The 21,310-nt window shown below is 42.9% G+C and overlaps 3 protein-coding genes across 6 annotated transcripts in view; 2 read left to right on the top strand and 1 right to left on the bottom strand.

The window, feature by feature from the left end:
* The first annotated feature begins 3,148 nt into the window (after positions 1 to 3,148).
* On the top strand, positions 3,149 to 9,889 carry LOC118376595 (ATPase GET3-like). Its single transcript, XM_035763322.2, has 7 exons — positions 3,149 to 3,324; positions 4,044 to 4,191; positions 4,627 to 4,775; positions 6,547 to 6,697; positions 7,050 to 7,157; positions 7,413 to 7,610; positions 7,707 to 9,889. Exons 1-7 carry the CDS (start codon positions 3,182 to 3,184, stop codon positions 7,833 to 7,835), a joined length of 1,026 nt encoding a protein of 341 aa, XP_035619215.1. The 5' UTR covers positions 3,149 to 3,181; the 3' UTR covers positions 7,836 to 9,889.
* A 207-nt stretch (positions 9,890 to 10,096) lies between these two features.
* Positions 10,097 to 20,193, top strand: LOC118376597 (bestrophin-2-like). 2 transcript variants are annotated; one of them, XM_052509338.1, is made up of 11 exons: positions 10,118 to 10,239; positions 10,503 to 10,579; positions 11,563 to 11,729; positions 11,845 to 11,939; positions 12,062 to 12,295; positions 12,683 to 12,837; positions 13,014 to 13,091; positions 13,499 to 13,651; positions 13,820 to 13,900; positions 18,589 to 18,743; positions 18,979 to 20,193. In XM_052509338.1, exons 3-11 carry the CDS (start codon positions 11,578 to 11,580, stop codon positions 19,871 to 19,873), a joined length of 1,998 nt encoding a protein of 665 aa, XP_052365298.1. In that variant the 5' UTR covers positions 10,118 to 10,239; positions 10,503 to 10,579; positions 11,563 to 11,577; the 3' UTR covers positions 19,874 to 20,193. The 2 variants fall into 2 exon arrangements, with proteins under 2 accessions (XP_052365299.1, XP_052365298.1); XM_052509339.1 differs by lacking the exon at positions 10,503 to 10,579 and having other exon boundaries at positions 10,097 to 10,239.
* Positions 20,194 to 20,452: 259 nt separating this feature from the next.
* The window catches only part of LOC118376598 (protein Hook homolog 2-like), a 3,417-nt gene continuing 2,559 nt past the window's right edge, over positions 20,453 to 21,310 (bottom strand). For all 3 annotated transcript variants that reach the window (XM_052509349.1, XM_035763325.2, XM_035763324.2), the window contains 3 exons: positions 21,257 to 21,310; positions 21,046 to 21,117; positions 20,453 to 20,818 (listed from right to left, as the gene is read on the bottom strand). The exon at positions 21,257 to 21,310 is cut by the window's right edge. In XM_052509349.1, coding sequence (XP_052365309.1) covers positions 20,666 to 20,818; positions 21,046 to 21,117; positions 21,257 to 21,310 — 279 coding nt within the window. In that variant the 3' untranslated portion in view covers positions 20,453 to 20,665. The remainder of the gene's footprint in view (positions 20,819 to 21,045; positions 21,118 to 21,256) is intronic.

The following is a 21,310-nucleotide window of genomic DNA, read 5'->3' as shown; positions in this document are numbered from 1 at the left end:
CCCCCCAATTATTTAGTAACGCCTACTTTCAGACACTCCATGTATGCACTTGCCCATGACTCAAATTTGCATCAATGACTAAGGTCTGTCAGGATCAATTTTGAAAACCTTTGAAAAACATATTATATTTACATTTAAGTCATTTAGCAGACGCTCTTATCCAGAGCGACTTACAAATTGGTGCATTCACCTTATGACATCCAGTGGAACAGCCACTTTACAATAGTGCATCTAAATCTTTTAAGGGGGGTGAGAAGGATTACTTTATCCTATCCTAGGTATTCCTTAAAGATATTCTCATGAACCCGAATTCCAAATAACATGGGTATGTGGCAGGTCTCTTAACTTAGTTTGAGAAAAGCTAAGGTTTTGGTTCAAATATGGCTGAGTTATTGATAAATCAATCTTTATCAATGGACACATTTTCCTTTCTAAATTCATATCACAGTGGCCTATCAACTTGAAACGTTTTAGGGCCACCAAAGACATTGCCATGATGAACCATCATAAGGAAACTACTGTATTAACAATTCACTTTTTTGACTATGTAATGAGTTTTAGTAAGGTTGGATGTCTTGCGTTTACAGCCATGGTGATCAACTGCACTGATGGAGCGGAAATCACAGAAGATATATGTGGTAGTTGCAGCAGAGAAATGCACTGCTCAAAAAAATAAAGGGAACACTAAAATAACACATCCTAGATCTGAATGAATGAAATATTCTTATTAAATACTTTTTTCTTTACATAGTTGAATGTGCTGACAACAAAATCACACAAAAATGATCAATGGAAATCAAATTTATCAACCCATGGAGGTCTGGATTTGAAGTCACACTCAAAATTAAAGTGGAAAACCACACTACAGGCTGATCCAACTTTGATGTAATGTCCTTAAAACAAGTTCAAATGAGGCTCAGTAGTGTGTGTGGCCTCCATGTGCCTGTATGACCTCCCTACAATGCCTGGGCATGCTCCTGATGAGGTGGCAGATGGTCTCCTGAGGGATCACCTCCCAGACCTGGACTAAAGCATCCGCCAACTCCTGGACAGTCTGTGGTGCAACGTGCCGTTGGTGGATGGAACGAGACATGATGTCCCAGATGTGCTCAATTGGATTGAGGTCTGGGGAACGGGCGGGCCAGTCCATAGCATCAATGCCTTCCTCTTGCAGGAACTGCTGACACACTCCAGCCACATGAGGTCTAGCATTGACTTGCATTAGGAGGAACCCAGGGCCATCTGCACCAGCATATGTTCTCACAAGGGGTCTGAGGATCTCATCTTGGTACCTAATGGTAGTCAGGCTACCTCTGGCAAGCACATGGAGGGCTGTGCGGCCCCCCAAAGAAATGCCACCCCACACCATGACTGACCCACCGCCAAACCGGTCATGCTGGAGGATGTTGCAGGCAGCAGAACGTTCTCCACGGCGTCTCCAGACTCTGTAACGTCTGTCACATGTGCTCAGTGTGAACCTGCTTTCATCTGTGAAGAGCACAAGGTGCCAATGGCGAATTTGCCAATCTTGGTGTTCTCTGGAAAATGCCAAACGTCCTGCACGGTGTTAGGCTGTAAGCACAACCCCCACCTGTGGACGTCGGGCCCTCATACCACCCTCATGGAGTCTGTTTCTGACCGTTTGAGCAGACACATGCACATTTGTGGCCTGCTGGAGGTCATTTTGCAGGGCTCTGGCAGTGCTCCTCCTGCTCCTCCTTGCACAAAGGCGGAGGTAGCGGTCCTGCTGCTGGGTTGTTGCCCTCCTACGGCCACCTCCACGTCTCCTGATGTACTGGCCTGTCTCCTGGTAGCGCCTCCATGCTCTGGACACTACGCTGACAGACACAGCAAACCTTCTTGCCACAGCTCGCATTGATGTGCCAATCTGGATGAGCTGCACTACCTGAGCCACTTGTGTGCGTTGTAGACTCCGTCTCATGCTACCACTAGAGTGAAAGCACCGCCAGCATTCAAAAGTGACCAAAACATCAGCCAGGAAGCATAGGAACTGAGAAGTGGTCTGTGGTCACCACCTGCAGAACCATTCCTTTATTGGGGGTGTCTTGCTAATTGCCTATAATTTCCACCTGTTGTCTATTCCATTTGCACAACAGCAAGTGAAATTTATTGTCAATCAGTGTTGCTTCCTAAGTGGACAGTTTGATTTCACAGAAGTGTGATTGACTTGGAGTTACATTGTGTTGTTTAAGTGTTCCCTTTATTTTTTTGAGCAGTGTATTTGGGTGTGAGAGATTGTAGTGCCGAAGATCTACAGGAAGTTTTGAGAGAAGGGGTTCCATCCTCCCAGGCTGACGGTCTGGTTTAGGATCATTTAGGGCCAAAGTAGTGGGATGGGGTGGTGGATTTGGGGGGATAGTGTAAAGGTGCAGTGTTAGATGGTGGTGCAATTCAAGATTTTCCCAATGACCTTTTCTTTATTTTAGGACCAATGTGTAATCCGCATTGTGAAAGGCAGGTAGCCTAAAGGTTAGAGTGTTGTGACAGTTACCGAAAGGTTGCTGGTTAGAAAACCCAATCCGACAATGTGAAATATTTCTATGTGACCTTGAGCGAGGTACAGCCCACACATGGCCCCAATATGCAACACAGCATCTAGTCTATTTAAAATTCAGAAGATTTAAAAAAATATATATATATTAAAACTTTTCATTATTATTCCATGTTTGTGTATTTTATGGCTTTTGAATTTGAAAGACATACCGGCTCATTTTCCTCGAAGCCCACACATGGCCCATGTTTTCCCTTTGAGGACCCCAGCCAAATAATGGTAATTCAATGCAACAAAAAAGCTAAGAATTTAGAATGGGTTGAAGATGGACCAGCCTATCAAGCATTTGTCAGAACTCTCCCATGACCAGTCAGCTGTTTATCTCTTATAATGTGTCCTCTTACTGTTATTTCTGATGTGGAATAAAAACAATCCTAATAGATTGGCCTCCTGTGTCTTTGTTGCTCAATATCTATCCATTGTTTTATTGTTTCTTATAAATTGAGTGTTTTTCATTTGGTTTTTGATTAGATTGTTGGCTGAAAATATGTTTACATTTTGATCGCTAAACTATTTAGCCTTGGTATAGCCCAAAAGAGGGTCGCTTTTTTTACCCAGCTGTTTTTTATTATTTGGTACATCCCATTTGCTGACCTGTACACACACAAGATGGCAGCTTCGTTGGAAGAAGAATTTGAAGATGCGCCCGATGTGGAGCCTTTAGAACCAACATTGAAAAACATTATAGAGCAGAAATCTCTGAAATGGATATTTGTTGGAGGCAAAGGTGGCGTTGGCAAAACAACATGCAGGTAGGCCGATGCAAAATAGTGCTTTGTCACTATTAGCTAACGTCACTAGCAAAATGAATGGCCTAGCCAAGTATAGATATCTAGCTAGGTAGCGTAGCTTGTCCAATACCGCTAGTCCGACGTTCAATTAATGTTTCTTTATTGACAGTAATGTACCATCAGCGTAGCTCTTATTTCAGTGGGAAACACTGAGCTAACGTTAGCTAGTTATATGGTTAGCTAAAATGACAATAATAGCTAGCAACTGTAGCTAACTAGTTAGCTAGCTGTCAAATGCATAAGACTGTCATTACTTACTACGTTAGCTAGCAATCCAGCGAGTTTTAAACAGTTCTGAACAATCTTTTACATTAACAGCAAGCATCAGGTTAGCAAACTCGGCTATCTAACGTTATCCAGCTAACTAGTTTTAGCTAGACACTACCATCAACTCAACATAAACCATCACTTTCAAACACCAATTTCAAAGTTCGGTGATTAAATATGTCAGTTTAATGTGAAGCTGATTTTTATTTAATTGAGAAGACATCATGTTTCTAATGTAGTAACGTATACATACGTAAACAATTTCTAACTGAAGGGTTGAAAAAGATAACTGTTTGTCTGTGCTCATGTGTCTGTCTATCAGTGTTCATGTCTATGGTCATAATTGTCTGTGCGTGCTCATGACATTTCTGTCTATGTGTGCTAATGTTTCCGTCTGTCCTTTGCCCCCACAGCTGCAGTCTGGCTGTACAGCTGGCTGCGGTGCGTGACAGCGTGCTCATCATCTCCACTGACCCGGCACACAACATCTCAGATGCCTTTGACCAGAAGTTCTCAAAGGTGCCCACAAAAGTCCAGGGCTACGATAACCTCTTCGCTATGGTATGTTAGCATTAGACCCAGTCTCTTTGCCCCAGTTTTTTTCTGTCTACACTACAGACTGGTGATGTCGCTTTCTGCAGTATGCACTCTCTTACTAGGTTTTGAGAATGAGTAGAGGCAAAGAGCTTGAGTTTGTCAGACTACCTCCTCACCGTCAATATATTCATAGAAGTCGACTTAGGAGAGCTTATGTTGACTTGAGGGTGACATTCGGCAAGCTTTGTTTGGAGAATGACATCGGCAAGACTGTAAACTCTTGATTCACACAATAGTTTGTGTTTCACACACAATCTAACCATCAGTATAAAAAAAAGTCCTGCAAGCAAAGTCTGTTTTTCCCTAAGATGGAGATTTTCTCTTTCCTCCTGTGTCTTGCCCTGACCTCTGCTGTGTGTGTGTGTGTGTGTGTGTGTGTGTGTGTGTGTGCCCCTGCAGGAGATTGATCCCAGCCTGGGTGTGGCGGAGCTCCCAGATGAGTTCTTTGAAGAGGATAACATGCTGAGTATGGGCAAGAAGATGATGCAGGAGGCCATGAGTGCCTTCCCCGGCATCGACGAGGCCATGAGCTACGCAGAAGTCATGAGGTACGGAGACGCACACACAGAGGTCATGAAGTTAACACTTAATGGCTCCACATAGTTATCGATACACATTGTGTTTTTAAAAGTTCTTTAAATTCAGTGAATCATTGGTTATGTTCAGTTTCTGTGCTATAATGCACCATATCCATGGATGATAGTGTTGCTGTTGGTCTGTACTTGTGGTAGAAATTAGTTGGGCTGCTGTTATTGGGTTTTATTGTCACCCGAATCAAATTCATACGTCTGGGTTAGCTTAACCCTTTTCCTACAATTTCCACGGCCATAATTTAAAAATCCATCTGTTTAAATGAAAGATGGTTTTTTTTGCATGGGTCTCAATCCACTGCATCCGCCGATATCGCCCTTCTGCACTTGCGGTGAAAGGTGGCAGAGCTACAGAGGTGTTTGTCAGACCATTAGACATCCCGAAAATCGGTCTTCTCACGAATATGTCTGTAGTGTACGAACGGCTTGGCCTATAAACTGAGAGTCTCACGAACACGATGGTGTTCTCCATTTTGCTCTACGACCCCCACAAGTATCACGGGACTCATCTGAAGTCGTTACTGCCTCTTCTGCCTGTAGCGTCCAAACAGTTTGGGCTACACACTAATATGACCACAAACACATACATGTCTCTAGGACACTCAAGAGACTCGTATGAAGGTCCCCTGTACAGGATTTTAAAAATAGTTTATTTCCCAAAATAAGAATGGATCTCTCTTATATCTCTCAGATATAGGATGGACATTTCAGAACAAACTTCCTTAGTATAGTCAAAAAAATATGTTCCAAGTAATGGATCTGTTATTCAATGCGTTTAATAGCAGTAATGCCAAATGTAATGTTTCATCAAATCTTTTTTATATATATATATATATATATATATAGATATCATTTTCTTTGATATTTTAAGGCAGTGTTTCCTAAATCAAATTTTCTTGGTCACAGACACATGGTTAGCAGATTCTAATGCGAGTGTAGCGAAATGCTTGTGCTTCTAGTTCCGACAGTGCAGTAACAAGTAATCTAACAAATTCACAACAACTACCTTATACACACAAGTGTAAAGGGATGAATAAGAGTATGTACATACAAAAATATGGATGGCCGTGTGGCATAGGCAAGATGCAGTAGATGGTATAGAGTACAGTATATACATGAGATGAGTAATGTAGGGTATGTAATCATTATATAAAGTGGCATTGTTTAAAGTGACTAGTGATACATTTTATTACATCCAATTATTAAAGTGGCTAGAGATTTGAGTCAGTATGTTGGCAGCAGCAACTCAATGTTAGTGATGGCTGTTTAACAGTTTGATGGCCTTGAGATTGAAAAACAGCTTCTGTCTCTCGACCCCGGCTTTGATGCACTAGTTTAGTTTCTGGGGGGATTCTGCTAAGCTAAAATAGATTTGTTTGAAGATGGTCACACCAAGGATCATTTAGCTATTTTAATTTTAAGACCCGTTAAGGCAGGGTTTTCCAAACTGTTTTGTTTTTTACTCTAACATTACACAGCTGATTCAAAGCTTGATGATTAGTTGATTATTTTAATCAGTTGTGTAGTTCTAGGGCAAATCACAAAACAGTTTGGGAAACCCTGCCTTAATAAGGGGTCTTAATATTCATAATCAAATAGCTAAATAATCTTAAAACAAATCTATATGTTAGTAGAACCCCCCCCCCAGCTTAGAAACTAGAGGGTTAATAAGGTTATATTGACTAACTCCACAGTGTTCCTCAGTCATACTCTTTTCCTCTCCGTTCAGGTTAGTGAAAGGCATGAACTTCTCTGTGGTGGTGTTTGACACTGCCCCCACTGGCCACACGCTACGTCTGCTCAACTTCCCCACCATAGTGGAGAGAGGCCTGGGACGACTCATGCAGATCAAGAACCAGATCAGTCCCTTCATCTCACAGGTAAGGTCGACTAGCCCTAAACCAGATCAGCCCCTTCATCTCACAGGTAAGGTCTACTAGCCCTAAACCAGATCAGCCCCTTAATTTCACAGGTAAGGTCTACTAACCCTAAACCAGATCAGCCCCTTCATCTCACAGGTAAGGTCTACTAGCCCTAAACCAGATCAGCCTCTTCATCTCACAGGTAAGGCCTACTGACTGTTGATTTATTTCTGGGTAAAGCATTAAGCTCTAGTTGCTCTGTTTTTATTGACCAGAGTTGCTATCTGAGTCGGTAGCATCAGTTCTCTTTTTGTTGCCACTTGTGCATGATCCTTCTCTCTAGTTCTCGCTCACTCTTTCTCCCCCGTAGATGTGTAACATGCTGGGTCTGGGAGACATGAACGCAGACCAGCTGGCCTCCAAGCTGGAGGAGACTCTACCAGTCATCCGCTCTGTCAGTGAGCAGTTCAAAGACCCTGTAAGTCAGACCAACACCGACCCATTTAGAAACATCAATATCCTTAACAATGCTTTACCGAACATCTTCGCTCTAGGAAAACATTGATGTGTATATACACCTGCATTATGTACATTTGATTGATAACTCCACATAGTGAAGTAGAGTGGTTATTTGAGTATTGTGTGTTAATTACAGTTTTTGGAGTCTGTATAGTGACTATGTCTCTACTTGTGTTTGACGCCTCTCTCCGCCACTCTCCACACTCCCTCATAGGAACAAACAACGTTTATCTGTGTGTGCATCGCCGAGTTCCTGTCCTTGTACGAGACGGAGCGCCTGATCCAGGAGCTGGCCAAGTGTCGCATCGACACGCACAACATTATCGTCAACCAGCTGGTGTTCCCCGATTCAGACCGGCCATGCAAGATGTGCGAGGCCCGCCACAAGATCCAGTCCAAGTACCTGGACCAGGTAAAGCACGGCATAAGTAGTCTTCATGTTGTCAATAGTCTGTCACCACATGCGCTGCCCCTACAATGATGTCCTAACCTTTATTCTCTGTCCCAGATGGAGGATCTATATGAAGATTTCCACATAATCAAGTTACCGCTGTTGCCCCACGAGGTACGGGGGTCCGAAAAAGTCAACACCTTCTCAATGCAACTCCTGGAGCCCTACATCCCCCCTACCAAGTGATTGACCTCTGGCTCCCAGTCGCAGTCTGAACTCACCATCTCCGTCCCCCTTGACCCCAGCATTACAGTAACCCAGCAAGAACATCCCCATCCTCTTCATCTTCAGGGACCTAAACCACTACAGCAAAAACGACTCACACAGGGGGCGGACAACACAGAACACCAGGACACACAACCACCTGCTCCTGTTGTAGGCCTACAGTCTAAAAGCGAAAGGAGGATCCATATGTGATTTCTCTCACTTTTCTCTATCATTCTATCTATACCATTCTCTCCATCATATCTCACCAGGGAAAATATGAACTATTCCTAAAGAATTTAACTTTTCCCAGAGGAACACTTGAGCCCCCTCCTCTTCCTGCCTCCCTCCATCCTATTTTTCCTTTCATATTCCAGCCTCAGTAATGTACAAGTGAAACTATCCTTAATGGCTGAGTTTGCTGTCTGGTGCCGCTGCTGTGTTTTTCAGTATAAAACAGCTTTGAGACGATCGACTGCATCTTTGGTTGTTACCATGTGATTTAATTAGACTGTATCTGTTTGGTTTGCATCTGAAATGGCACCCTATTCCCTGTATAGTGCATTATTGCCACACATTTTGACCAGGGCCCTGGTCAAAAGTAGTGCACTATATATAGGGAATAGGGTGCCATTTTGGATGGACATTCTGACTACTTAATGCCCTCCATTGTGGGAATGGAGAATAATATGAGTGGTGGGAAAGTTTAGACTGTTATGGATGAAGGTGGGTGTGTGATGCAGGGTGAAGACTTACGACCCCAGGGTGAATAGTCACTATGAAGAGGGATATAGGCCTAGAGGGAAGGGTTTTCAGATCATGTTATATTTCTGTCCCACCAATCCCATCAGTCCACTGACCAGCCTTAGAAGGGCATTTGAATACTTGAGTAATAATAGCATGGACATACTTAACTACATTATTTGACCAAAATGTTGTTCTCACGCACCACGTGTTTATGGTGTAAATAGCATGTCCCCACCTACATTTAGTTCAGTTCTTGGATAAAGAAATTCTATTTATTGATCGCTGAGCAGTGGCATTCATCTATAATCTACAGTATCAGATGGCTACTTGTAATTATTTTATGCCAATTTCATTGTTTTCCCTACTCTAGGAGGCCACTGAAGCAGTCTTTGTCTAAAGCTTTTAAAGTGCTACTTCTCTCTCTAGCCTGGTTGAAGCAGACTGAATGCTGCACTCACCATTGAGTACAGTGTTCAGTCTGGGTAGGGGGGACTTAGTCTGGTTAAACAAATCTCTCTTTCTTCCTGGTCAAAAGTAGTGCATTACATAGGGAATGGTGTGCTGTTTCAGACACACCCTGTCTGTTGTGTAGAGGGCTCTCTATTCGGGTACACAGCATGATGCTATTTGGCTACTTGGCTTAATGAATGCCTTAGTGCATTATAATATACAATTGATTACTGAATGTTGATTGGTCCCCTGTTGAAAGGTTGGTTCATTATTTAGCTCCTATTTAGACATCATTCAGTGTGGGATTTTTGTGTTGCCTGCATTTTTGCATTAGTGCACAATTGGCACAGCTTCTTTGTGATCCACAGGCAAAATGTCCCACTAGCTGTCAATTAGACTTGTCATCAAGATATTAATGCTTCAAGTTATGCATACCCCCAGGCAATTGATAAACTTACTAAATAAAAAACAAACATGTCTAATTTGCAGGGAGATTTTTGGTTGTGTTTTTATTTATTAACACAGCTTTCATAACCAAATAATGTTACGGACGCAGGCGACCCCAAGACGCAGCCGGGACACGCATGGATGGTCTGCGGTACAACATGCCTTGTTGAACAACAGATTCGTGTTGACAGGTCCTGACTTTGTGGGTGACTTCTACGCTCAGGACCTGCAAACAACAAGCCTCCTGTTGAGCTGACACAGTGTTTTGCAGAATTAATTCAAATTTGTAAATTGACTGGAAAAAAACACTTGCCTCGATCAAAAAACATATATAATTCACCATAACCTATTTCTAATATATGCACAATTTAATAAATATTACCAAACTGTTACATGGTTTAGTCATTTTTTTTATCAGTGGCAGTCTGACTATTTCCTGTTTTCCAATACTTTTTTTCTTCTAGTTTTTACGCACATTTTTGACATTGTGTAGCGCTCCGCAGGCTGTCACTTGTGGTCCATCACCGATGTAAAATGCACTGTGCAGAAAAGCTCGCTCTCCCAGTAGGGGGCATGTACTAACGAGCTTCGTCTCCCTCCAATTTTCGGGATTTACCCCGGGGCGCTCGAACCACTGAACTCACTGCTGAGGCTCCAGCATCCAAGGATTACCCTCTACTGCTGCCTTCTTTTACTGTATGATGTATCGGCTGAATGGGTTACCAACGATGGACGGAGAATGGTTAGTAGAGAATATCAAAGTTGTACAGATGTATTAGGCTATGGAATATGTAAGGGCTTTGATCGTGCGCAGCAATAATGCTAAGCGCGGAGATTTTTGATTAACCTGAACCTGCAAACACCCCAAAGATCCACTCACTGCACAACAGTAGACTAGAGGTAATACAATTTGTTGCATATCTGTCCTAAATTTGTCCATCGAACTAGGTGTTTTCATGGACTTTTACGCAAAGTCTAAATGTGTTGTGTTCTGGTGGGGTGTAGGTGGATGGGAAGGGAAAGCTCTGGACTCAACTCTGCAGTTGTCTGCTTAATGCTGTCGTCTGGACTCTCATACATAAGTATATTTGTCTCTCCTCGTCACGCTTTGAGCAAACTCGCAAAAACAAAAAAATGCATTGTACAAAATGTGCATGTTAATATTTTCAAAATACTCAAATTTCATTTTAGAAACATTGTACACCAATACACTAATTTGTTAATAAGTGCTAAATATGTATTTGAGTGTACTATTGCACTACTATATCCGAGGCATACTAATGAGGTAACAACGCCATTCCTGACATGACCGGACAGGTAACAAAATTAACGATAGCTAAATTAAATACAAAAACGTCACATTTCACAACATACCTGCATGGAATGGATACAAATGCAAGGCAAACGTTAATGCTGCCGTCTGGACTGTCGTACATAAGTATATTTGCCTGACAAAAGACAGTGCAGAATTCCCGTGAGAAAATCGTCAGAAAACTCACGCTGTCTGTACCTGAAAGAGAGCCTCTCCCGCACCAAAAGCTAACCGTAACCTTGCAAATTTGCAATCAAAGTTGCTCTCGAAAATGATCCCCATTCACGCGAATATATATTCATACTAACAGTAGTGCAACAACACTAAATCAATGATGATATAATTGTTTTTTTTTGTGCATTTGTGAACACTTGCTAACTTGTGCATTCAAAATAAACAGTAACACATACCTCTCCTCATCACGCTTTGACCAAACTGAGGCGTAAAAGCATGGTTCTCTTAGATGACATCACAACATCAACACAATTTAGAAAATAAATACAATACAATAGTTCACTCTTGAAAGTATTGTAATACATCTGAAAATAACCATAAATTAATAAATAAAAACAAATATGAGGGATTTTCGGTGAAATACATAAAGTATATTTTACACCTGTTACATAAACAAAACTGTATAGGTATGATTTGTGGAGGGTTAGACATGGGTTTTCTTTCCATTTCCCTTGATTAATAGAAACCAAACCAACAAAATATATGTTTTCCGAGATATACTATTTTTTTATTTGATAGAATAATTGATACATCATGACGGTCACCTACACCGCGCAAGTTGCCAATGCGCGCTTCTGCGGGTTCTCCAAACTGCTCCTGGCCTGGAGGGGAAGCATCTACAAGGTCTTATGGAAGGAGTTCCTTGCTTTCTTCGCCATGTACACTGCCATCAGTGTCACTTACAGGTATGAGAGCCTTTGGCTACCAAGTTTACATCATTATTTGAACTTTCCATTACTATTTGAAGATTTCAGTTTGTTTTAATTGCTGCACATTATTATGTCACTTTTACCTCTTAAGATTCTTCCTCTTTGATGACCAGAAGAGGTATTTTGAAAAACTGGCAATTTACTGCAACCACTATGCCAGTCTCATCCCCATGTCTTTTGTGCTAGGTGGGCAATATTACTAAATCATTAACACAGATTCTATTAGAATATTCTTCTATTCTAATATTCTTCTATTCTATAAGAAAATACCACCATTCATTACAGAACCATTTGCTGCTGTTTTCCAGGTTTTTACGTGACACTGGTGGTGAACCGCTGGTGGAATCAGTACACCCGCATTCCATTACCTGACCGCCTGATGTGCGTGCTCTCCGGCGGCCTGCAGGGTGTGGACGAGCGCGGGCGGCTGCTGCGACGCACCATGATGCGCTATGCAAGTCTGTCCGCGTTACTGATTTTGCGCTCGGTCGGCACCGCGGTGTTCAAACGCTTCCCGACCATGGACCACGTCGTGGAAGCAGGTAAATGTGTCATTCAGATGCAGCTAAGAGACTGCCTTTGAGGAGATATTACACTTTCCAGATTTGGCCTTCAAGGTAAAATTGCACTTTGCAGATTTTCAGAATTCAAACACAAGAAAGTAGCCTACAGTGTACATCTGGATACACCATACCACTTACAGTTTTGTCCCACATCCTGTGTCTTCAAAACACATACCTATAGTTTATGTAGTGGTCTAGCGGAGGTGAGTCGGACTCATGCTCTGGTGATGAGGTAGCCCTGCCTGCATCTTTAATCAGTGTCACCTTCGGTCCAATTTCCTCTTGGCCTAATTAAGACATTGGGTTTCAAAGCAGTACATGGGGGTTCCGACCCCACCTGTGACAGATACACTCCCCTCTCCTCAGGGTTCATGACCAAGGAGGAGCGGAAGAAGTTTGAGAGCCTCAAATCCCCCTATAACAAGTACTGGATTCCCTGTGTGTGGTTCACTAACCTGGCCGCCCTGGCCCGCTGTGAGGGCAGGATTAAGGACGACAGCACCCTCAAATTAGTGCTGGAGGTAGTCTACAATACAACACACATAAAGCGACATAGTGATAAACCACATTATGTCAATAGTTATATGACATGAATAAGCTGTACCCGACTTACATACTGACTGAACCTTACACAAAAACAACACATTCAACAAAAATAATAACTTACATTTGTGTGCTTGTCTGTTTATGTCGGCAGGAGCTCAATCATTTCAGAGGGAACTGCAGTATGCTTTTCCATTACGACATGATCAGTGTTCCCCTGGTCTACACTCAGGTTTGTGTGTGTGTGTGTGTGTGTGTGTGTATGTGTGTGTATGTGTGTGTGTGTGTGTGTGTGTGTGTGTGTGTGTGTGTGTGTGTGTGTGTGTGTGTGTGTGTATGTGTGTGTGTGTGTGTGTATGTGTGTGTATGTGTGTGTGTATGTGTGTGTGTGTGTGTGTGTGTGTGTGTGTGTGTGTATGTGTGTGTGTGTGTGTGTGTGTGTGTGTGTGTGTGTGTGTGTGTGTGTGTGTGTGTGTGTGTGTGTGTGTGTGTGTGTGTGTGTGTGTGTGTGTGTGTGTATGTGTGTGTGTGTGTGTGTGTATGTGCATGCAGGTGATTGTATGTGCAATCATTGTAGAATTTTCTCTGTTGGCATCACTCATTCGGTGTCCTATGTTCTCGTCTCCACCATCCCTATAGGTGGTGACTCTGGCCGTGTACAGTTTTTTCTTTGTGTGTCTGATAGGACGTCAGTTCCTGGACCCCACACAGGGCTACCTGGGTCATGACCTGGACCTGTACGTCCCCATCTTCACTCTGCTACAGTTCTTCTTCTACGCTGGCTGGCTCAAGGTCAGTGGAAGTTCATTGTTGTGTTCTCTAGATAGCAAATGGAAGAAAACCAGACTGAAACAGGGAGAGGCTACCAAAAACAAACTTTTTTTCCTCCGTTGCAAAATGTTTTAAAACATTTCCCTTGCGTGCCCCAACGAACATGACCAATTTTAAAATGTTTTTCAGGTAGCAGAGCAGTTGATAAACCCATTTGGAGAGGACGATGATGACTTTGAGACCAACTGGCTGATAGACAGGAACTTCCAGGTTTCTATTGAATCACATGTATTGCTATACTTCTCACAACCCCCCATTGTTATCTTAGATGTAATATATGCATGTATATGGTAATACTTAATATATGTGATATTATAAATATACCACATGCAACCCGTAATAAGACAAAGCAATTAGCCCATTAAATGAATTAAATGGCTCCATAATATAGATCGCAATATGTAAGACCATGGTTAAACCATGTGCTATCAAGTATTATGCGTTTAGCTGACTAAGATCAAGGAATGGTCCTAAAAGCAAATATCAAAGCAAGTATAATTTAATAACTTTGTAAAAGGGGCGGCAGCGTAGCCTAGCGGTTAGAGCGTTGGACTAGTAACCGGAAGGTTGCAAGTTCAAATCCCTGAGCTGACAAGGTACACATCTGTCCTTCTGCCCCTGAACAGCCAGTTAACCCACCCGTCATTGAAAATAAGAATTTGTTCTTAACTGACTTGCCTAGTTAAATAAAGGTACAAATTAAAAATAAAAATAAAATTAATTAATGGTTTCACATACAAGGCATAACGATTAAGCTACAAGGCAATACTGACATTAACAAAGCATTAGTCTAGGCATAAATATTAAGCTACAAGGCAATACTGACATTAACAAAGCATTAGTCTAGGCATAAAGATCCTGTGGTGTAAAAAGTACCCAATTGTCATCCTTGAGTAAAAGTAAAGATACCTTCATAGAGAATGACTCAAGTAAAAGTGAAAGTCACCCAGTAAAATACTACTTGAGTAAAAGTATAAAAGTATAAATCATTTAAAAATTCCTTATATTATGCAAACCAGACAGCACCATTTTCTTGTTTGTTTTTTAATTTATGGTGGCCCACTCCGACACTCAGACATAATTTATAAACGAAGCGTGTGTGTAAGTCCACCAGATGGCAGTAGAGATGACCAGGGTCATCTTGATAAGTCTGTGAATTGCACAATTTTACAATTTTCCTGTCCTGCTAAGGAGCATTCACTACTTTTGGGAGTCAGGGAAAATGTATGGAGTAAAAAAAGTATATACTTTTCTTTAGGAATGTAGTGAAGTAAAAGTAAAATTAGTCAAAAAATATAAATAGTTAAGAAAGTACCGATACCCCCAAAACTACTTAAGTAGTACTTCAAAGTATTCCTGAGAGGACCATAAAACACCTTTGCACAGAGTAATTTAGAGTTCACCCTCCTGCTAAGGAGCATTCACTACTTTATACAAGTTACCACAGAGATCATCCACTGAACAAAAATATGAACGCAACATGCAACAATTTTAAAGATTTTACTGAGTTACAGTTCATAAAAGGAAATCCATCAATTGAAATAAATTCATTAGGACCTAATCTATGGATTTCACATGACTGGAATACAGATATGCATATGTTGGTCACAGATACCTTAAAAAAGGTAGGGATGTGGATCAGAAAACCAGTCAGTATCTGGTGTGATCACCATTTACCTCATGCAGCACGACACATCTCCTTCACATAGAGTTGATCAGGCTGTTGATTGATTGTGGCCTGTGGAATGTTGTCCCACTCCTCTTCAATGGCTGTGCAAAGTTGCTGGGTATTGGTGGGACCTGACACGCTGTCGTACATGTCGATCCAGAGCATCCCAAGAATGCTCAATGGGTGACATGTCTGGTGAGTATGCAGGCCATGGAAGAACTGGGGCGTTTTCAGCTTTCAGGTATTGTGTACAGATCCTTGTGAAATGTGGCCGTGTGTTATTATGCTGAAACATGAGGTGATGGCGGCGGATGAAGGGTACGACCAATGGCCTCAGGATCTCGTCACGGTATCTCTGTGCATTCAAATTACCATCGATAAAATGCAATTGTGTTCATTGTCCGTAGCTTATGCCTGCCCATACTATAACCCCACCGCAACCATGGGGCACTCTGTTCACAACATTGACATCAGAAAACCGTTCGCCCACACAACGCTGCCCGGTACAGTTGAAACCGGGATTCATCCTTGAAGAGCACACTTCTCCAGCGCGCCAGTGGCCATCGATGGTGAGCATTTTCCCACTGAAGTTGTCTACGACGCAGTACCCTGGTGAGGATGACGAGCGCGCAGATGAGCTCCCCTGAGATGGTTTCTGACAGTTTGTGCAGAAACGGGGCGAATGGAATGGCATCAAACACATGGAAACCATGTTTGACGTATTTAATACCATTCCACCTATTCCGCTCCAGCCATTACCACGAGCCTGTCCTCCCCAATTAAGATGCCACCAACCTCCTCTGGTGCAAACCCACAGTTTCATCAGCTATCCCGGTGGCTGGTCTCAGACAATCCCACAGGTGAAAAAGCCGGATGTGGAGGTCCTGGGCTGACGTGGTTACACGTGATACACGTGATCTACGGTTTTGAGGCCGGTTGGACATACTGCCAAATTCTCTTAAATGACTTTGGAGTCTACTCATTGTAGAGAAATGATCATTAAATTCTCTGGCAACAGCTCTGGTGGACATTCCTGCAGTCAGCATGCCAATTGCGTCTCCCTCAAAACTTGAGACATCTCTGGCATTGTGTTGTGTGACAGAACTGCACATTTTAGAGTGGTCAGCACAAGGTGCACCTGTGTAATGATCCTGCTTTTTAATCAGCTTCTTGATATGCCACACTCCATGTCAGGTGGATGGATTATCTTGGAAAAGGTTAAATGCTCACAAACAGGGATGTAACAAATTTGTCCACACACATCTGAGAGAAAGAAGTAAGCTTTCTGTGCATATGTTTTTTTTTCAATTTCAGCTCACACCAATTGTGCAAGTTCTGCCACTAAAAAAAGATGAGAGAGGCCTGTAGTTTTCATCATAGGTACACTTCAACTATGACAGACAAAATGGAAAAAAAAATCCAGAAAATCACATTGTAGGATTTTGAATTAATTTATTTGCAAATTATGGTGGAAAATAAGTATTTGGTCAATAAGAAAAGTTTATATCAATACTTTGTTATATACCTTTTGTTGGCAATGACAGAGGTCAAACGTTTTCTGTAAATCTTCACAAGGTTTTCACACACTGTTGCTGGTATTTTGGCCCATTCCTCCATGCAGATCTCCTCTAGAGCAGTGATGTTTTGGGGCTGTTGCTGGGCAACACGGACTTTCAACTCCCTCCAAAGATTTTCTATGGAGTTGAGATCTGGAGACTGGCTAGGCCACTCCAGGACCTTGAAATGCTTCATACGAAGCCACTCCTTCATTGCCCGGGCGTTGTGTTTGGGATCATTTTCATGCTGAAAGACCCAGCCACGTTTCATCTTCAATGCCCTTGCTGATGGAAGGAGGTTTTCACTCAAAATCACACTATACATGGCCCCATCCATTCTTCCCTTTACACGAATCAGTCGTCCTGGTCCCTTTGCAGAAAAACAGCCCCAAAGCACGATGTTTCTACCCCCATGCTTCACAGTAGGTTTGGTGTTCTTTGGATGCAACTCAGCATTCTTTGTCCTCCAAACACAACGAGTTGAGTTGTTACCAAAAAGTTATATTTTGGTTTCATCTGACCATATGACATTCTCCCAATCTTCTTCTGTATCATCCAAATGCTCTCTAGCAAACTTCAGGATTTGAGTCCCTGGCGGCGTAGTGTGTTACTGATGGTAGGCTTTGTTACTTTGGTCCCAGCTCTCTGCAGGTCATTCACTAGGTCCCCCCGTGTGGTTCTGGGATTTTTGCTCACCATTCTTGTGATCATTTTGACCCCACGGGGTGAGATCTTGCGTGGAGCCCCAGATCGAGGGAGATTATCAGTGGTCTTGTATGTCTTCCGTTTCCTAATAATTGCTCCCACAGTTGATTTCTTCAAACCAAGCTGCTTACCTATTGCAGATTCAGTCTTTCCAGCCTGGTGCAGGTCTACAATTTTGTTTCTGGTGTCCTTTGACAGCTCTTTGGTCTTGGCCATAGTGGAGTTTGGAGTGTGACTGTTTGAGGTTGTGGACAGGTGTCTTTTCTACTGATAACAAGTTCAAACAGGTGCCATTAATACAGGTAACAAGTGGAGGACAGAGGAGCCTCTTAAAGAAGAAGTTACCGGTCTGTGAGAGCCAGAAATCTTGCTTGTTTGTAGGTGATCAAATACTTATTTTCCACCATAATTTGCAAATAAATTCATAAAAAATCCTACAATGTGATTTTCTGGAATTCTTTTTCTCATTTTGTCTGTCATAGTTGAAGTGTACCTAAGATGAACATTACAGGCCTCTCTCATCTTTTTAAGTGGGAGAACTTGCACAATTGGTGGCTGACTAAATACTTTTTTTGCCCCACTGTACATACATATTGCCTCAGTCTTTAAGGTACACGTTTCAGATAGATACCAGGCATGGATACTACATCTTTATTTTATAGTAATCAGTCCTCTGGATACTGTAACAGAGAGATACATTTTGGCCCCTCAGAGGGGAAGGGCTGGTTAGTCCTTGAGCATTGTCCTTTGTGCTTTCCTTGTGTTACTGGCCATTTGCTATGCAGCTCCAGGTGACAGAGAGAACATAAATTTGGGCCGAGCCTACACTTGTACATGAGTGGGATAAGTACTTTTGAAACACTCAAAGTGAGAGAAAAAAATGGTGGGGTGAAAGGAAACTTCAACAGAAGAGTTTCTTGGAACTTCCCTCATCTGAAACTGAAGAGGTTGAGTGTGTGTTTCCTCAGGTCTCCATGATGGCAGTCGATGAGATGTATGGGGATCTTCCCATCATGGAAAGAGACCGATATTGGAATGACTCTAACCCTCGTCCTCCCTACACTGCAGCAACTCTATTCAGGCTGCGCAAACCCTCCTTCCAGGGCTCCACCTTCGACATGGCGTGAGTCTCTATTCTATTCTATTTGATTCTATTCTATTTTTGGGGCAAGTGCAATACATTTCTACAATACACCTCAAATATGTGTTCGCCTCGTTGCAAGCAAGGATATTCCGTATGTGTGTCTTACAAGTCCAAAGATGATTAGTTGTATGTTTCTAACCTTGCTAACACTTCTGTATGGCCCTAAGGGCATTATTCAAGTTGTAGTGATTTGAATTGAGTCTGTCCCCTCCAGGATTCCCAAAGAGGAGATGCACTTCGCTCCCCTGGCGGATATCACTGAGAACGTGGAGTCTCAGCGTGGGGGTCACCACCCCAACATGGCCCTGTTCAACCGGCTCCTCTTCACTGCCCCGTCCCCCACGGGACTCATTGGAGGGGCGCTGCGCCGCACCTCCGCCCAGCTCCAAAGGTTCCGCCGTCGCTCCGGGATGTACCCGCCCTCGTTCAGCGATGAAGAGGGTGAGGACGAGGATGATGAAGGTGGGAAGACTTCGTGGCCGTCTGGGGGCTCGCTGCCGTCTGTTTTGGCTCAGGATACTCAGAGTACCATATGTAGTTGTGGAGGGGTGTTTAATGCTAGGACACCCCTCATGGAGGTACAGTTTGGGGTTGGGGTGGAGAGATGTGGGGATGCCCTTCAAAGCCAGGAAGAGATTATGGAAGAAGAGGAGGAAGAAGAAGAGGATGAGGGGAACACCCAGAAGGGGGCAGAGAAAGAGAAGATGGAGGAAGGGAACACTGAGGTGACAGGAGATATTCAAAGCCGCATGCCACTGCTCCCATCACCCCTCCAGCCTTCCAGAGACCGAGGCCAAACATCCATCAGACAACCCCAGGATAAGACACCCAGACCAGCCTCGACTACCCCCTCCAGCCCCCTAGCCCCCAGAATTATCCACCCCCGTTCCACAGCCTGCTCCACCCAAGACCTTTTCATCTCTGAACCAATCACAGAGCAGAGCACAGTGATCCCCGCCATTCCCAAGCCGCCCATTGGTGGAGCCAAGATGTCTTTCCTCACTGTGCCGTCCTACAGCGCCCCAAAGCGTCATAGGAGCGTCAGCATGGGGTCAGAGTCCCCATCGGCTCCGAAACGACAAACTGCACCCTGTTCTAGCCAAAATTAGTGCACTACTTAGGGAATAGGATGCCATTTCAGAACCGGACTATGAGTAAGGGAGAACATACACACTTCTGTCCAACTGGGACCAACACATTACACTGAAAAGCTAGGTCATATGTCACTGTAGTATGTTCATGAGAAATCACTGGTCTATAGATCATGTGCATGAAGTTCATCCTACTGAACAATCCACCCAGATGCTGCAGGTTTGGGCTGCAGCTTTCACTGTGTTACACCAGTCTTACACTGTACATTTATTTTAGATGAATGATTTTTCACCTTGTTACGTTGTTATGAATTATAATGAGGTAAATAAAAAGAAAAGACAAATCGTTCTCGCCATAGTTCCATTTCTGTTGCTATGAGACAATCGTTTGGGATGACAGCAGATATGAGACAATACAGTCAAATTAAATCTGGAGAAAATGAGCGCTATACTGTAAGTCATGTTGATATTTTATTCGAAGCGCAAAAATCCATTGGCAACACATTGTAATAGTGATGTTCCTTTACTGTCCTATCTATTCCTTTAACTTTTAGATTCAAACTGAGATGGACAAAAAACGAACACCAATACCATTTGACCAGCAGGTGGCGCCAATGTTACATAAAATATATATTTTTAACTTTTAGATTCAAACTGAGATGGACAAAAAACGAACACCAATACCATTTGACCAGCAGGTGGCGCCAATGTTACATAAAATATATATTTTTAACATCCAAGATTTTTTTAAACAGCCAGTGTCAATCCCACCATCCCCAACAGAGGGACCTCTCCCTCCATCTCTCCCTCCTATCTGGGCTGAAGCTTGGGAGAGAGCCCCATGCCTCTCCTGCTCCTGGCCTGGGTGGACTGCCTCTGCTGGGCCAGGATGGACTGGGCTTGGCCTGGAGGCCTGTAAGAGCCCTCAGACAGCCTCAGCTCCTGCTGCTGGAGAGTCACACACTGGAGGGGATGCATAGAAACTAATTTCTCATTCAAACAGTAGAGTCCGCTCAGGAGTGACATACACATGGTTTAACAATAACATTCAGTCCTCACTTTTCCAACTTTCTGCATTTGAAATGAGACCTTATACCATATATAGTGGACTAGTTTTGGGGTAATGCACTATATAGGGAATAGGTTACTATTTAGGACATAAACAATAGTATACATTCTCACACACTCACCATACTGTGCCAGTCTGTAATAGTGAGCTTTTCCTCTTGGTCTTGTCTGGACATGATCCTCTCATGTGAGTCCTGTAACATCAACAGATAGAGTAACATCAAAATATTTTTTAGAGGCTATATAATTAAGAGCATTGGGTGGTGCATTAAAGATTTGCCACAGATGATGGCGTTTGACAAACATAGTTCTGGTATCGGGCCAAACACTCACTTCTTTGACAGCTGTCATGATGACATCACAGGAAATAGTCTCCTCTTCAGTCAT

The sequence above is a fragment of the Oncorhynchus keta genome, unplaced genomic scaffold, assembly GCF_023373465.1.
Source record: "Oncorhynchus keta strain PuntledgeMale-10-30-2019 unplaced genomic scaffold, Oket_V2 Un_contig_436_pilon_pilon, whole genome shotgun sequence".
NCBI lineage: Eukaryota > Metazoa > Chordata > Actinopteri > Salmoniformes > Salmonidae > Oncorhynchus > Oncorhynchus keta.
Note: the sequence above shows the minus strand (reverse complement) of the source record. Positions and strands in the feature narration are given on the sequence as shown.

What these genes read in the sequence shown, in the direction of transcription:
- LOC118376595 (XM_035763322.2), top strand. Translation starts at nt 3,182, where the DNA reads ATGGCAGCTTCGTTGGAAGAAGAATTTGAAGATGCGCCCGATGTGGAG. An exon ending in GTTGGCAAAACAACATGCAG is followed by an intron (nt 3,325 to 4,043) that starts GTAGGCCGATGC and finishes TTGCCCCCACAG; the next exon opens with CTGCAGTCTGGCTGTACAGC. An exon ending in ACGATAACCTCTTCGCTATG is followed by an intron (nt 4,192 to 4,626) that starts GTATGTTAGCAT and finishes GTGCCCCTGCAG; the next exon opens with GAGATTGATCCCAGCCTGGG.
- LOC118376597 (XM_052509339.1), top strand. Translation starts at nt 11,578, where the DNA reads ATGACGGTCACCTACACCGCGCAAGTTGCCAATGCGCGCTTCTGCGGG. An exon ending in TTCCCCTGGTCTACACTCAG is followed by an intron (nt 13,092 to 13,498) that starts GTTTGTGTGTGT and finishes CCATCCCTATAG; the next exon opens with GTGGTGACTCTGGCCGTGTA. An exon ending in TCTACGCTGGCTGGCTCAAG is followed by an intron (nt 13,652 to 13,819) that starts GTCAGTGGAAGT and finishes AATGTTTTTCAG; the next exon opens with GTAGCAGAGCAGTTGATAAA.